We start from the raw sequence: 17,307 nt of genomic DNA on the forward strand, positions 1-17,307 counted from the left end.
AATTTACTCCTAATCCCTGACTGTTTTCAACTCTTTTACGAAGTTTGAAAGAAAAAGCATGTCATATTTCATGAAAATTGGGTGAGTTTTAAGGTGAGTTATCATTAAACATATTTTTTTTCTCAAACCATTCCTGCATATGATTGGTTTCAATCCTGAGTAATAATGATAAGTTGTAATTCTCACAAACACACGCTATATTTTGTAGAAATTGAAAATTCTTACAAAATCAGTTCTGAAACATGGGATAAATTCACCTCTTTATTGTTGATCTATTTTAACAATCAAACAACAGAGTTCATCAGAGGATTTAAAGAAAATGTGCAACCTATTTTAACAAAATAGCATATGTTTTACGAGCATAATGTACAGGAGCATACACACTTTCAAATTGTGTTGAATTTCCTTCCGTTTACTCCTCTATTCTTCAGCAATATCAGAATTGAATTGCAATCTGTCTGTTTTGGAAGTCCCAAAGACAGCACACATAAAATGTAAATAAAATAGCACAAACTTCACAAAGGTAGCATGGAAAAAAACAAATACCTATTGTTTCGAGTGACAGAATCTCGCTCAGGTTTCCTTTAATGTTAGACACGCCGTGCACCGTAAAAGCAAGTGAAATATATTTCTTTAAAAGCGGGGAGAAAATTAAGCCCCTTACATTAACCGATTTCAACCACAAGCAAATTTTCAAGTTTCAAAGAAGTCACACGCCATACTTCATGAAAATGCGATAATATTTAAGGAAATAATAATAATAATAATAATAATAATAATAATAATAATAATAATAATAATAATAATAATAATAATAATAATAATAATAATACATATCCCAAAAAGTTTCGCTAAGACCGGTTTTGATAATGGATTAATATGTGGATTGTAGAATGCATGTGACTTTCTCTACGAATAGGTATTATTTCGAAGAACAGAATGACGTCAAAATGTGCGGAGGTGCGTTCTCGAAGTTTCCGTTGTTGGTTGGAAAATATAGAGACTCCCTGTACAGTTTAATAGCAATGAAGGTGAAAACATCACGATAGACAGTGAAACGAAATTTGAAAACTTCAGGGACATTAGCTATTCATATTTTATTTATAGCGCGAATAAAAATCAATAACTGGAAGAATGTGCGGTACAACGTACATAAACTTAGAACGAAAAGTACTGAGACAAATCAAGAAGACTCCATCGTTCTCGCTGCATGATTTGGCCATAAACTGTGAAACAACAAAATTTACCATTGAACGAATCAGTAAAAGGAATAATGTAAAGCCTTATGCCAAAGAGATCAATTCAACAACGAAATGTTAATACTAAACGAGGAAAACTTATATCGCTTATTGTTGACTAAAAGGAACCACTGCTTATGTTAGACGACGAATCTTGCTCCAAATATGATCTTCCACACTGTCAGAACTGCAGAATTTTACTGCCGTAAATAGTACAAATCAGATTTCAGATAGTGAAGAGAAATTACCATTAAAAAAATGGTTCCAAGGTGTTTGACTAGCAGGCAGATTGTCAGTGTGGTGAGAGAAGCGCATTCTTTTTCCGTAAAGTCACAATCAATGCACCTTTGTATGTTACACGTTGTCTTGAGAAATATCTAGTACCTTTCCTGCTGAAGCACCTTGATGCATTACTATTCTGATCAGATTAAACCACAGTACACTATTTGAAAGTAACATGTGAGTAGTTAACGACGTGCAATTTGTGCAGGAAAAATGCAACCTCCTCCCTCAACTTACCTGAACTTCGTTAGATTGAGTGATACTGCGCAATCGTGAAATAAAGATAATGTGAAGGGTAAGGGGGGAAAAAGAAGAATGTCACAAAACTGCATTTTCGAGAAAACGGAGTTTTAATATTGAAAACCGCGTAAAAAAGAATAGGGTAGTCAAATCTTTCGCCCCTTTTTACGTGAACATTTCTACATCTACGCGTGCATGGCATATAAAGTCAAATAGTACAAAGAGTCACCAACAGATAGGACAAAGCATCCGATAAAGCACATACATGGATATTCCTTGTTTTTTTCCCTTACACTTCATGTGAGGCAGGTAAATATGCTGAAAATTTCACATCCTTCAGAAAGATGTGGTTGCAAGGCAACAAACAGATAGTTAAATATAAAACTGTGGTAAGAGAAGCTTGAGTTTCTTACTATAACTTAAAAGTATATACTTATGTTTAACTTAAGCGAATAATACATATGTACCCCTCCCCAAAAAATTATCGTTATATTCTTCTCCAATCTCATTTTACACTAAACGTGTGCAAACCTTTCTAAGACAGGCCTTAATAATAACATAAATTTGAAAAAAGGTATCCCAATTAGCTTAGAGTCATTTCTAGCCAAATCTCTTTCCCACTGTGAATCCCTGTTGATGCCACTCGTTTGCATATGTCTTTTGTATATCATCATCAATGTGACGATGTGTTTATTTCAAATAACTTCAGTTTTTTAAAGACATTACGCAATCTTCTTTCTACAAAATAAACAAAGGAGAAAGACTTAAGACGTCAAATTCAAAGCTAGTAATCTGAAAACGCTTACCAAAGCTCCAAACGTGAATTTTCTCATGTACGTGTATTGCGCCTTTTTCCGAAGCATGGCTCTAAAACGCTGAATTTGTAATTTTAGTCCAGTAACTTTATTTGAGTTTTCAGCTATAAATAAAGTAGAGATATATTTTAATTGGTAAAGAAACTTAATAATAAGTTACATTTTATTTGTACTCTTTTTTTACTCTTTTGAGTAATTGACATACTGTAACTGTATACTGGACGAAGATATAAATTGTGTATTAATATATGAGATCTGTAAATGTTGAGTGAAATAAATATACTGTACAGAAGACAGTTAACAACGACATTTGAAGATTTGGAGCTTCAAATGTTCAGATATAGTCCACAGAGAGAAACAAATACAAACTAAAAACCTTCAATTCAAACTTAAGTTGCAGATAATTTACAGTGTTAATTATATTAATCTTGAAATTGATATACAGTAGTCAATTTTTAAAGCCACCCTAATTCATTAGAAACATTGAGAATATCAATAGATAAACAATATTAATGACGCTATAATTAGTCATGATTGCTCATCTTTCTAATGGCAGTAGTATTTATTCCATCCATTTATCACATCTACACGATACCAGACATAACAAAAACTAGAAAAGTCAATGTAAGTTGTATAAAAATAAGTGTAGAAGACCTTAACTTCATTCTTGTTTTAAAATTACCACTAGCTTACAAGTTATTTCCTTTCTTTAATGAGTAATTTAAAAAAAATATTCAGTTAATTTCTTTCAGCTAATACTTTCTTTAACCGGTTTTCGTCTTTACTATTTTGAGATTACCAGCTGATAAGTTGCACAAAAGATTATTTGGATTGAGTACTCTATTGGCAATCGTTCTTTGTGTGTTTCTAAATAAAAATGATCTTCAAGATTTTGGCGTGACTATGAATTTTACTGTATAATTTTCCTTGTGATCTCACGAATTTCAAATGAACAAATTCCCGGTAAGGAAAGATCTAGCAGTAACTATAGTCTTTGCTTTCATGTATATTTCAAATATGATTGCACTTTTAACACGATTTCCGCTAAAAATAATACAGTAAAATACATCAAAATACAAAAATGTGTCTTGTTATACTCTAGAACTTTTGTAACTACTATTTCTATGCCACAAAATAACGAATATAATATATTCGACCCTTTTTCTCATTATAACTTAATATAGTAATTGCTTTTATCACATCATTTCTATGTAATTAAAATTCATTGGATTCTGCACCTCCTCCCTCACCCGCTAAAAAGAACGTGTTAGTATGTTGCTTGAGTTAACTACCGAAAGAAGCACATCCATCTCCTAGGCAGGGGCGGCTTTAGAATTTTAATTTTGGGTAGGCCCGCTCCATCGTTTATGGATACATATACACATTTGATTGATTAATGACAGTAAGAAATTACTTTTACAGTGGTGGTTTATGCTATTTGTTAAATAATTATCTATCATTAATATAAATAGTGGAAAATATATTCACTCTTTATTGTACCTTTTAACATTTATATATATTTTGAATATTTTTTGGGTAGGCCTGTGCCTACCCGACCTATCCGCTGAAACCTCCACTGCTCCTGGGATTTGAAAAGGACCTCTGAACATAAAGACCACAATTCTCAAATGCATGTACCACCTGGCTACACCTTTAACCTTACTGAAATTCACATTTTAATTTAGTGAAACTTTTTTTATATGTTAATATTTACTTTAGAGCTTTAAGAATCATCGTCATCATAAGTAATCTGTCAGCATTGAGAGGTCAGTTACTGCAAATTGAGAACTTGCACTACAGTTCTTAGCTAATCTCTCCGAACTATAGCAATTACTCTTTTTAACATTTTCTATAAGTTATAATATCTTTCTCTTCTTCCTTCCGTCATGCCCTTTAGGATGCAGTTTCTTCTTAGACATAGGCCCAGCCAGTTTCTCTTCTTCTTTTAGTTCCATTCAAAATTGTTCTTTTCTCCCCAACTACTCTTTGTAGTTATTCATTACTTTTCCTTTCAGCCCATCTACTGTAGTATTCTCCATTCTCCAGCACACCCACATTTTGAATACTCTTCGTCAATTTTCTTTGCTTTTACATAGCTTCCCTTTTCCTGGCCCATAGAACACCGTACTTATATTTGATTAGTGTCTGTTTTTTTTTTCTTGGTAACTTTTCAATTAATTACTCAGAATATACTCTTTTCTTCCTAATCATGTTTCAGTAATTCCTATCCTTGCATTCATTTTATGTTTTCAATTCATGTCTTTACTGATAATACTAGCTAGGTACTGAAAACTAGTAACCCGTCTTACTTGCCCCCCTTCTACTTTTGTATATTATACGTACGGACCGCTTTTTAACGATCACTATTGCTTTGGTGAGATAGCGTTTTAAGAAAAGGTATGTTGTAATACCTGCATCACTTACTTTAGTACTGAAAATTATTTTTATGGCAATTGCTGCAGTATATCAACATTGTTTCTAAATTCAGTTTCACTAAAAATGAAAAAAAAACTTTCCGCAGATTAAGAAAATATTATTTTCCCATTCTGCTTTAGTCATGAAATGAGCACAAGAAAAAAAAAGTAATATAAGTGCAAGAATATTGAAAAACTGTCGCTTCAAGACTCATTGCACAAAATTAGGATTTATTGTGCTCTACAGTATTTTAAAATGATTTCTGAATTCCACGATTTCTTTCAGCTTAATTTTATTTGTGTTATGGGTTGATTTCATGGCGTATAAGGGAGTTTCTCCTAGAATTAATGCAATATAATGTCTAGAATGGTATTTCGCATATTTCAACAGTTGTGCTACCTAGATTTTGTCAGCAATTACATTTTTATTCTATATTCCTATAACTTTTTCAAAGCGAAAGTAATAGCTACAATACTCACTATTATGCCTTACTCCTTTTTCACAACATATATCTGGTACTTCTTCAGACGATTGTTTTCCGTTGTTTAGGTCATCATTTTTATTTGTTTCTCCTGCTCTGTTATTTAGAAAAAGAACAGTTTTTTTGTCAATAGCATTTTTTAAAATTTTATATAATTTAAATATCAAAAGCAATTATCTTACACTATTCCATGAACATTTGTTGCAATGAAAGATAATCTAACCTTACTCATTACTCTAAACTTCTGAAAAATCTTAAAAAAAATATATTTTAGATATTCGCTCCCTCCTCTTCGATGTGATCCTATACAATCCCCAATTACCGTATTTGCGCGAATATAGCTCCCACCTGAACTTTTGACATGAGATTACAGAAAAATTAAATCTCAAATATAGGCCGCACTACTAAATTTACGAGAAAGTTCAATTAAACAGTATTTTGAGTTGCATCTCTCTCCCTCCCCTTCTTCAACTCTCGCATAACTAAAGGTGACTCATCACCAACAGGACAGTTTCAGTAGGAAGCTGAAGTAGGAAGGTAGCAATTTTTGCGAACAAGTTAAGTTTTTCTGCTATTTTCTTCGTAAGTCTTTGATGGTTTACAAAAGAAGCTGCAGTATCTTGTAATTGTATTAATTTTCAACCCACAAGATACGTGTACATGCCATTTTGAAATTGACGATTTATGATCTGAGGGGAAAATCTCGATTATAGGCCGAACCATGATTTATCAAGCCAAAATTTAGAGAAAAAAAAGTACGGCCTATATTCACGCAAATACGGTATCACATCATGATAAATCATAAAACTAACTCACTCATTCTATGGTCTATAAAGCCCGAAGGTTCAATTTTGTATTCAGAAAAGCTGTTTATTGAGTCCTATTCTTAGCGAACTGAATGTAGTTTCTACTTTGCATTCCTATTTCTGCGAGATACATTTTCGGAGAGTGGAAAGACAATCAAATCAAGGCAGAGGAAGGCTGGAGAGGATGCGGAGAAAGGAATGAGTCTATGGACTGTGTCTCAATCACAACTTTGCTGAAGGCTTTGTCTAACACGTGCTTAAATTAAAATGTAGTGCAAGGTTTTGTAGCATTGCTCACAGTATTGTACCTAGTGCTGGGCACAAAAACCGGTCTTCGGTTTCTGGACCGTTTTTCCTCCGAAACCGGTTTCGGTTTTTCGCCGAATTTGGTTTCGGTTTTCTCCGAAGCCGGTTTTGGGTTTTCTCCAAAAATCAGTTCGATTTTCTCCAAAACCGGTTGTTTTTCATCGAAACCGTTTTCAGTTTTCCAAAACTGGTTCTATTTCTTATCAGAATGGTGTTTCGTAGTTCTCCAGAAACCAATTCCGTTACCACAGAAATAGTTTTGTGTTCGGTGAAAACCGAACCGGTTTCGGAGAAAACCGAAATGTCAGTTTTTCCGATTTCGGTTTTTCTAGAAACAGGTTTCCAGTTTTTATATATATATGAAAAAAGTTTTGCCGATCCCTGGTTGTCCTATCCTCTGGTTGCGGTGTGGCCGGCTTTAATATGGCCCTCCAATCTGCGCCTAAGTGTTCCTAATGATCTTTTTCCGATTGAGAGAAATTTTGAAATAAGTTTTCTACTTTCTTCCATTCTACTGTAGCTACACGACCTACCCACCTGAACCATCTACACTTAACAGCCTAACAATGTTAGGTAAACGATATAAATTATGCAGTTCCTTGTTATTAAACTTCCGCCATTCTCCCCGTTTATCTTGAGTCCAAACGTTTGCCTCCGGACTTTATTCTCAAATACTTTCAGCCTGCGTTTTTCCCTCAAAGAAAGCAACCCTATTTCGCAACCATACACACTACAGATATATTTATCGTTTTATATATTTTAAGCTTCAAATTCTTCGACAGAATTCGCGATAACAAAAGAGTTGGCACTGAATAAGAACAAGTTTTGATCTGTTTATTATTAATTCAAGATATTTGAAAGTATCAATTTCGTTGAAAGTATTACTTGATATTTTAACGTATCCATAATTTGCAGCGTTACCATCATTACAAGTTTCCATATATTTAGCTTTCTATCCATTTATTTCTAAATTCATGTCCCCGCAGGTATTTAATGAAACCTCTGCATTTTTTTCTATTGTCTTTGTATCATTTTTTATTAGATTGATATCATCAACATAAATCTTACCTGGTGAATATCATTCAGCTCTAGGCCCTAGTTGCTATGTTTAATTTTCCTTATAGCATATTCTAGTACAAAACTGAATAATAATGGTAGTAACAACCTATATCGTTATTTCAGGCCATTCTTGTCATGGAATTTCGTGGACACAAATTTCCCTACTCTTAATTTACTTTGGGTTTCATTTAAGGACATCCTTGTTAATCTATGTGGTTGTTTGGTGTACCAAGTTCGGTAAGAATGTTACATAAGTTTCTCTCTTAACCGAGTCACAGGGCTTTCTGAAACTAATAAATAATTAATGTGTTAAGGTGTTGTATTTTCATTTCTTTTCGAGTATTTGGGGAATGGTAAATATCTGGTTGATAGTTGAATGATTTCACCTAAATCCGCACTGATAATCCCCAATAATTTCACCTCTGTATGGGGTCAATTTTGCTAACAATATTTCAGAGGATTTTATAGCATTTTATCAAAAGAGAGATGCCTCGATAATTATTACAATCAGATTGTTGCGTTTCTTGTGAATTGGAACAATGATTGATTTGTCCACTCTTATGGCGATTCTTCTTTGTTCCAGATGAGGAGAATGAATTTGTGTATCTCGTTTCACAATTTATCGCCTCCAGTTATAATTATTTCACTCGGAGATCTAACTTATTTACAGCAATTTATATTTCTGTTTGGTTAGATTCTGGAATATAAGTTCTGGTGTGTGTATTTCACTTTCTCAATGAACACTAATTTTTGCTGTTTGTTTAGCAAATGATCAAAATAAATTTTTACAGCTATTCAAAATACTATCCATTTTCGTGAGAAGTGTTCCCTTCGCTTTCTTTAATATATAAAAGCGAGGTTGAAAACCTTTCCTAAAAACTTCATTGATATCTTTGTACATGTCCATAATAAGCAAAAGATCATTGAAAAGCTGGGAGACCATAAATTTAGAGTGTATATTAAGCATTGAAAAAAGGATATAAAGCTCACGTGTCATAAGTAAAAGAAAATGATTATTAGGAGAAGTGTAAACTAGTACCTCCCATTATATATTGCAGAGATAAAGGAGATAATGGCAGTGTGGTAGTTACAGAAGAGGTCAAATTACCACTCGCAGTTAAAGTTAGAAATTTATTAGATAGAAAGAATAATTCGCACAAATATAATTTACACTTCCAGAATAAGACTATCGTTATCCTAAAATGTCAATTTTACAGGCAAGCAAAAAAAAAAAAAAAAAAAAAAAAAAGTTGTATCTAAAGAAAGTTGATTATGTTTTCTGTTTTAATGAATTTTAACGTTATTTGAATATATGTAGTTGTTTGTATAGTTTGTAGAGAAACCTTTTATTCTGAAATACATAAAAATTATAATTGTTATTCATTAAAATTGATGATAACTTAAAACCTACTTTGAAATACGACAGTCTTATTTCGGACGGTTGAATCCTTCTTGCTTCAGATATAAAAATGTAAACATGACAATTTCCAATGATGAATAAATGAACAAACTCGTAGAAAAACTTGAAATGTCATTTCATCCAGTATAAGATTGGGAATTTTGAGCAGATGTTGACATCAATGTTCCCTTTTCCCTGGCTATGGTCTTGACCATATCTTATGGTGCATACGAGCATGATATAGATAAGAACGAAAAAATCTAACTGTAAGAGATGAAACATTTATTCCATTCCTTTTACTAACTGAAGTAAAATTTTACTCTCATATTCCACCGGCAGGATTACCATTTAAAAATAAGCGTAGATGATGTGGTATTCACAAAAGAATACATGCCTAAGAAACACTTCTTCCATAGTTGTTATTGAAATCCCGATTCCAGCAATTCCAATTCCTTCTTTGTGATCTTCAAGGTATTTAAGTAATTCGGGGAACTTTCTCAACTGATCGGATGGAAGATGATAGGTCAACGTCGTGCTGCCATCAGCAGAGGTTCTTTTGGATTCAGGAATTATCCTTTGAATACCCTTTGTAAGGCTATTTATGTCGCAACTGATCTCCTTTGTAATATTTAAATTGTAACCAGTACCTATAACAGAGGTATTAATATTAATATCATTGATATGGATATTATAATATCAATAACATCTAAAAATATTAAGAATATTTGTTCAATATATTGTTCACTTATCCAAAATTTTTCAGACGTATAAGGGCTTGGCAAAAATATGAACAAGAAACATTGAATAAACCTACAAAGAAACAAAGAAGGATTTACAAACACAATTTAAATATTGAAAATAAAGAATAACCAAGAAACAAGCACATTCAATAACGAACAATGCACAAAAACAGAATTTCAAAAAGATCAAAAAATATTCACTATACTAAAATCTGCAGATTGTGTGAGCAACCATGCACGAAAACGAAATCTTTGAGTTTTACGTCCCAGGGTTATGCTGGTTAGGTTAAACGAGCCGGTGATGATCAGTAATGAATGAAATGGTGGAATGAAGAAAGTGGGAGGAAACGGTAAAACCCGAGGAAACCCACGCACACGGTGTTTGTCCACCACAAAGTTCACTTGGTGAGGGCTGGGATCGAACCCGGGACCCCAAGCACCAGAGGTAAACGCTCTATCACTGAGCGACGGCGGCCCACCAAGCATGCACGATTGGTAGATAGAGTGCGGAAGACGATTTGTGAAGAAAATGGTTTAATGTCACAATATATATGTTCTAGATAGGTGTTTTTAAGTTTTTTTTTTTTTTTTTTTTTTTTTTTTGTAATCCTGTGGCTTTAAGGATATTTTACATTTACATTGGAAATAAGCTTGGGAAAAATTAAGTGAAATATTGTATAGAAATTAATTTTAGTGAAACCTATCCTTAGAAACTTGTGTTTTCTGAACAATTTTGCAATTTCGCAAATTTTCTTATATAATTCAATGTAATTAAATCTGTATTAAACGGAACGTATTCAACATGGGAAGAGAAAACAACTATTCTTATTTTTCTTTTTTTTTCTTTTTCTTTTTTTGTAAGGATTGAAAAACAATAGCTGAGAGTAACTATTGAATACATAAAAGTGCAGAATATTGAAGGCTAATCCTAATAGAAATAGTATCCTGTATGTTTTCAGTATTTCGTATATTGTCTTCAAATGAGAGGTTTCATCTTTCAAGAAATGTTAGTAACGTTCCTTTTACTGGCACTTTTCTTTAAAAACGAGCTTTGCAAAGGGAATCTATACAATTATTAGTATTTTACAATGCTATTTTATATTAGAGTTATTATTATTATTATTGATATCACATGTTCAAATATTTAAGATTATAAATTTCTATTTGGTATAAATGTGGAATACTAAAATAGAAGTGTACGTAAGTATGATAAATATAAGATGTTGAAGTAATAGAAATTACTTCCTACACTATTTATATCACTACATTGTTTGGTTATCTGTATCCTAGAGTTTCATGTTATTATCTTAGAAAGAAATCTATGACACAAAAAATATAACAGTTCAAACCTTCCCCATGGCTGTGTAGTTAGTGTACTCGCCTTCGGCGCGGGAGCTTCGGGTTCGACTCTTGGTGGTAGTTCATGTGGATTGGATTCCATTTTAAGCTGTAAGTACACATTTCACATAGTTTCGGTGCTGAAAGGGTAACTAACCAACCAACCAAAAAATATAGTACGTTAACACAGATGTCGCTAAGAAGAAATCCACTCTATAAATACAGGGTGTTTCAAAGCAACATCGATAACGTTTGGGAGGTGATTCCTGACATCAAGATAAGACAAAAGCATAGACTAACCTGGGTGCAGAAATCCATTATTTCGAAGTTATAGAGTATAGAAAACATGAAAAAACAAACTTTAAAGGTCCATAGATCTAATACTACAGGGCTTACCGGATAGAGGTAGTTGGTGAGTACTTCAAATTATATGCCCATAGCCAAACTCTTTTCATAAAAATTGTTGGTGAGTACCACATGGTTCTGAAACATGTATTTTTGGATAGCACACATATTAGTTCCTCAGTAAAGCCTTGACCCGACTACGGTAGCTCCCATAGTATTGGAGCTATAGACCTTTAAAGGTTTTTTTTTTTTTTTCATGTTTTCGGCACCCTATAACTCCGAAATGACGGATTTCTGTACCCAGGTTGGTTTATACTTTTTGTCTTGTTTTGGTGTCAGAAATCTCCTCCCAATGTTGTCGATGTTGTTTCGAAACACTGTATTTCTAGTGTTTAAGCACAATATATAGGGCGTTCCGGGAATAAAACGATACTCCACGTACGTGTTCAGAATCTCAATACAAGAAAGAAGTTTATCTGTGACTTTGATTGAAAACGCCAAATTACGGAGAATGGGTCAATTTAAGGTAACCGCCTTAAGACTGATTCCAGCAATTAATTTAAATTGGCTCAACAACTTTCGTAATTAGACGTTTACGACCAAAGTCGCCAGGATAAACGTTTTTTTCTTGTATTAAGGTATTGAACACGTATGCGAAGATTGTCGGTTTATTCCCGGAAACACTGTATTTTTAATATATTTTTAATGAATAAGACAAATACTTCAAATCGTTTCAGTCAATAATACAACTTTTAACACCATATTCGTAACTTACAGAGTCTACGATAATACGATTACAATTTGTTTGTAATCTGGTACGCAGAACTCATACCAGTGTCTTCAGTACATTAATTACGAATGGCAGCTCGAAAAAATGAAATGAAATCTTTGAGTTTTACGTCCCACGGTTATGCCGGTTAGGCTAAAGGAGACGGTGATGATGAGTAATGAATGAAATGGTGGAATGAAGAAAGTGGGAGGAAACGGGAGAACCCCGAGAAAACCCACGCACACAGTTTTTGTCCACCACAAAGTTCATTTGGCGGGGGCTGGGATCGAAGCCGGGACCCCAAGCACCAGAGGTGAACGCTCTACCACTGAGCCACCGTGGCCCCCCCAAAATGGCAGCTCGAAATCATTATACAAGTATTTTCTTATTTATTATTCAAATTTTCAATATAGACACACTATATTTCAGACCTAGGTAGGTTTTCGTCAGGCACATGAAAAAAATAGAAAGTAGGAGCATAGCAAAGATAGACGAAAACAAACTTTAATCAGTCCCACGAGTAGGTAATTTTAAAATAGTATTCTCACAGAGACTTAATTCGTCGAACTGAGTTTGTTGAGTTGAATTTCAGTTTAGCGTCCCTTTTCAGCAGCGAGGCTATATGAGACGTGGACCTACTGATTAACGTGGAATTCGAACCACATGAGCTCCCGCCGGGAATCGAACCCGGGTCTCCCGCGCCAAAGGCGCGTACGCTAACCGCTTAGCCACAGAGGAGCTCGAACTGAGTTTGTTATTTCTGTACTGCTATGTTATATTGTATCCAAATTGCCAAGTCCTGGACCAATTCTCATCCTATATTCAGAAAAAAAAAAGCTACAATTTCAGTTCAATTTTTGTCTAGTAGATACCTGTCCAAATTTAATCCCAGATTCATAATCCTACTAAATATACAACTTCATCACGATGCTATCTCATTGTTATTTGTGTTAAATACAAATTTAACTTTATTAAATTAGGAAAATTATTATATTTTAAATATTTGCTCACTACAGAGGTCAGATGGTTACTTTTGCTTATACAGGGTGGCCCAAAAGTAGGTACATACCTAGGGTTGCCATACGTCCGGTTTTTGGACACAAAAATTGATGTCCAGCTTTGTACCCAAGCCAGACGCGCTTTTGTCCTCCTTTTCGAGTTTGGAGACTAATTAATAAAACAGATCAAGTAATTAATAAAACAGGAATGATTCAGGAGGTGAATCAATAAAATAGGTTTTCAAGATGCAGAAAATTTGCCAGAATGGAGATAGGATAAATAAGTTGTTAGTACCATGACTTTACTAAATACCATGACTTAAAGGTATCATTAGTATTGCTGCCTGCTAGTCAGTCATCGTTTTGCAGTTGTACTTTTTCTATTAGTTTACTTTAATAATGTATTAATTTCTATATTTTTTCTTTTTCTTTAAAATGTGCTGTTTGATATAATCTGGAAGCAAACTTAAGTTTCGGTAAAAGCAATCTTTTAGTGATTTTTTAAAGTCAAAGTGTCTCCTTTTTTATTTTACAAATCTGGCAACCCTATACACACCCCTGCATTGGTCAAGTATAACATTCTAGTTTATGGGTTTATTCGGCTTTTCCGAGCTTAAGGTATAAGTAAAAAGACATTAAGAACAAATAATAAAGAAACTAAGTCTACCTGATGGATAACAATACGAAAAGATATAAAATGCAATGAGCTGATCAGTATGGTATTGTATACTTACTTTTGGGCCACCCTGTACAGTATTTTAGGTGTTCTTTGTTTTAGTTGATAAATCATATTCCTTTTTTGCCCCATGTAAGTTAGTTCATAAGAGTAAGAAACATTAGACACAAGACTATTTTATAATTCTTCTTAAAATAGCTTTTATAATGAATTAGGAGTTTTTCTACATTCTTTAGTGATTTAACGACTGCATTTAAACCAAATCTTTTAAATATCTTCATCAAATGAGAATTTATGATATAGTATAGGCAAATTGTTGTTGAACGGGGAACAAATTGCAACACAATTTCTGTTAACGGATTCTTGTGGAAAAATATCTGAGGAAAACGATGGTGAAAAGTCCGACGTGGGGTATGGCCGCTATGGAGAATTTTCCAACATGGCCGCCATGCGTTACTACTATTCGCTTACCGATGAAGTTTCATAAGCCTGTGCCATCCTAGTTAACATAGAGCAATGAGTAATGCATCTTTGTAAATCTTATGAAACGCAGATTCCAGCGACGTAACACTATTTCCCATTTTGCCCACCGACTAGAAGAAAAATTTTAAAAATCACAAAAAACACGATTTCTCGAAAAATATTTAATCTCTGGCAACACTGTGTGTACAGCAATGCAACAAAAAGTTGTTCTTACATACCTTATACATTTGTGTGTAAGATGTACAACATCCACTGAGATCTAAGCCAAGGAAGGAGTTTCAATATCGGATACCCTTTATGGGTTGAATCACGATGCTATCTCATGTTCAATGGAAGAAATAGACCATTATATAGAACACCCTGCGACCATCCTAATTACCACGGTGTCATGATACATAGTTGTAAACTTTATAGAACGCAGATTTCGACTGTGTAGCATTGATCTTATTTGACACACCAGGTAGAAGAAGAAGAACAAGGAAATTTTAAAATTACAAAGAAGTTATTTATTTATTTATTATTGAAAAATTGCAGTACGGTTTGCGAACTAAAAAAATGTCTATGACATTAAGAAAATTAAGCAAGAACTTGGTAAAGAAGTTTGCTCTCACATTATTTTCGCGCATGCTATGTTAGAGTGCTAGACAACATCCAAGCCGTACGGCCCAGGGAAATGTGACTCTATCAAAATGTTAAAGAGGATATAAATGTTTAAGAAACATGCTGCTGTTTTCAAGACAGTTGGGAAATCGAAAAAAGTCCACATTGCTGGTCACAAAACTATGGTCTACCTTTTTGGTGAAAATTCAGGAGATACACTAAACGAAATGCCACAAAATCAACAGTTCAGCTGAAACCGGGAGGACTGCCTCCCTCAGTAGATGCATGTAAATTTCATAGTCAACGAGTGTATCATCAGGTTCAACAGTGGATGGATAATGAAATGGGTCCATGTAGCTGGGGACGGGAATAGCGTCACGAACATCTAACACTAGCAGAGCCGTAGCCTGGGAAGGGGTGAACGGTCGTCCAGGGCGCTGATAGCAAGAGGGCGCCAAACGAGCAAGCAGAAGTAAAACGTATTGGCAAAGAATAAATGATGTAGCGCCCCGTAAAAGTATTGGCACCCTATTAAATCAATTTTATTGTCGGTTTGCAAAGAAATGCATTTGGTAAAACTTTTCTTGCTCGATTCGCTCGCAACCCAAACGTTTCAATAAGGGTTACAAAAAAATTTAGTTATTATTTTTAAAAAGAAAATTATTATATGCATTGTATGATTTTTTAATGACAATGTGATATACAAGGTGCCAAGTAACGACTTAGAGTGTACGCAGGATCATTTTCAAAATCAGAAACGGTTAAAGTCTGAAATACGTATTCGGTGTTTTGATGGTGATGAGTTTGCATAGTTAATCACGCTTTTCTACACAATCGGATTAATCACGGCGATGAGAATGAAGTTATGAGAAAGAAATAGGTGAAGAGACACACGCAAGCTGCTGTACGTGCGGGAATATTAAAAATGAAAGGGGAATAATAACATTTTCGAACTCGAAGCAGTTGTAGAATAGGAGCTTAAGATGTCAGGACCTAACTCAACGAATTTCTACCACTAACTCAACGACTGATCACTACCAGTGATTATTTTTGAATTCCATTGACAAATGAAATACTTCCAATTCGAAGGAATTTATTGGGATCATTTGTCCATCAACTACTTGTATTGCAGGTTATTTTTTGTGTATACGTATCTAGTTTTGTGATATTTTCATCTATTTACATACACACAAAATATATAAGTATCCTTCACACATTATATATATATATATATATATATATATAAATATATATATATAATGTGTTTGTATATGTGTTAGTGTATTTTTAGTATGTTGATTAATAATAAGTAACCTTAAATTCAGAACTCATATTCATTAAGAAATTAAGTAATTACTATAATTTCAAACATATCTAGTAGTCAAACTACATTTGGATTTTAAAGAGAAACATTAAACATATTCTTCAACTCCATCGATCAATATTGAGAAATTCGCAAAGAAGGCTCCTGAATTTCCATTATATTTCACAAAATATTATTTTTACCGTAAAATAATTTAAATAAAAATGCTATGTGTGGTCACTTGAAATTAAAATGCTATGTGTGGTCACATACAGAATAAAATTACAAAACTCTACAATTATTACTGGAAATAAGTGCCGTCACCCATTTCGAACATTTTAAAAGTAAATAGTTTTTTTAATTTATTGAAATTTCATTTCTTATCGATAGTATGAAACGTTGTAAATAGTTGTAAACTTCCATAACTATTTTCCAAGTGGATTTGTATACAAGCAAAGATAGTTTTGTCAAGTTTAACAAAAAGTCTAAAGTAAACCTTTTGAAAACAGCTTTTATTTGTAAAAGAGTACACATTGGTCACTTTTTGCTGAATTGCAATGGTCTTTCCAAGCAGTTTGATAAACATTTAGCGTAGCGTAACAACAAAAATTGCTTCTTACATGAAAAAAAAAAAAAAATGTAAAGATGAGTGTAGGGGTCCACTGAGTTCTACTTTGCCCCGAGCTCCAAAATCTAGCTACGGCTCTAGACATCAGTGTAAATAGCTCAATTACCAGCACCCAATTATTTATTAAAATTTGTGAAATGCGAATTCAGCATAACACAATATGCTACAAAGCAAGGAATGATGTATACAAATGCTTGTACTCATTGTAGAGGTAAAGTTGTAATTCTGTGGAAGTTGACATGGATGATGATTGGTATAAAAGTGATATTATAAGTGAAGATATATATATATATATATATATATATATATATATATATATATATATATATATATATATCTGCTACAGCTACTTGTGACACGCTATTCGCAAGCATATTAATGCACTT

General features: G+C 33.5%; 1 protein-coding gene across 1 annotated transcript in view; it reads right to left on the reverse strand.

Moving 5' to 3' along the window:
• LOC145660861 (phospholipid-transporting ATPase ABCA3-like) overlaps window positions 1-17,307 on the reverse strand; it is a 99,560-nt gene that overhangs the window by 59,324 nt on the left and 22,929 nt on the right. Inside the window, exons 10-12 of the mRNA XM_081726287.1 lie at window positions 9,436-9,688; window positions 5,470-5,567; window positions 2,567-2,679 (exon numbers count right to left, since the gene is read on the reverse strand). Coding sequence (XP_081582413.1) covers window positions 2,567-2,679; window positions 5,470-5,567; window positions 9,436-9,688 — 464 coding nt within the window. The remainder of the gene's footprint in view (window positions 1-2,566; window positions 2,680-5,469; window positions 5,568-9,435; window positions 9,689-17,307) is intronic.

The sequence above is a fragment of the Thermobia domestica genome, chromosome 9 (genome assembly GCF_964235325.1).
Source record: "Thermobia domestica chromosome 9, izTheDome1.hap1.1, whole genome shotgun sequence".
Taxonomy (NCBI): domain Eukaryota; kingdom Metazoa; phylum Arthropoda; class Insecta; order Zygentoma; family Lepismatidae; genus Thermobia; species Thermobia domestica.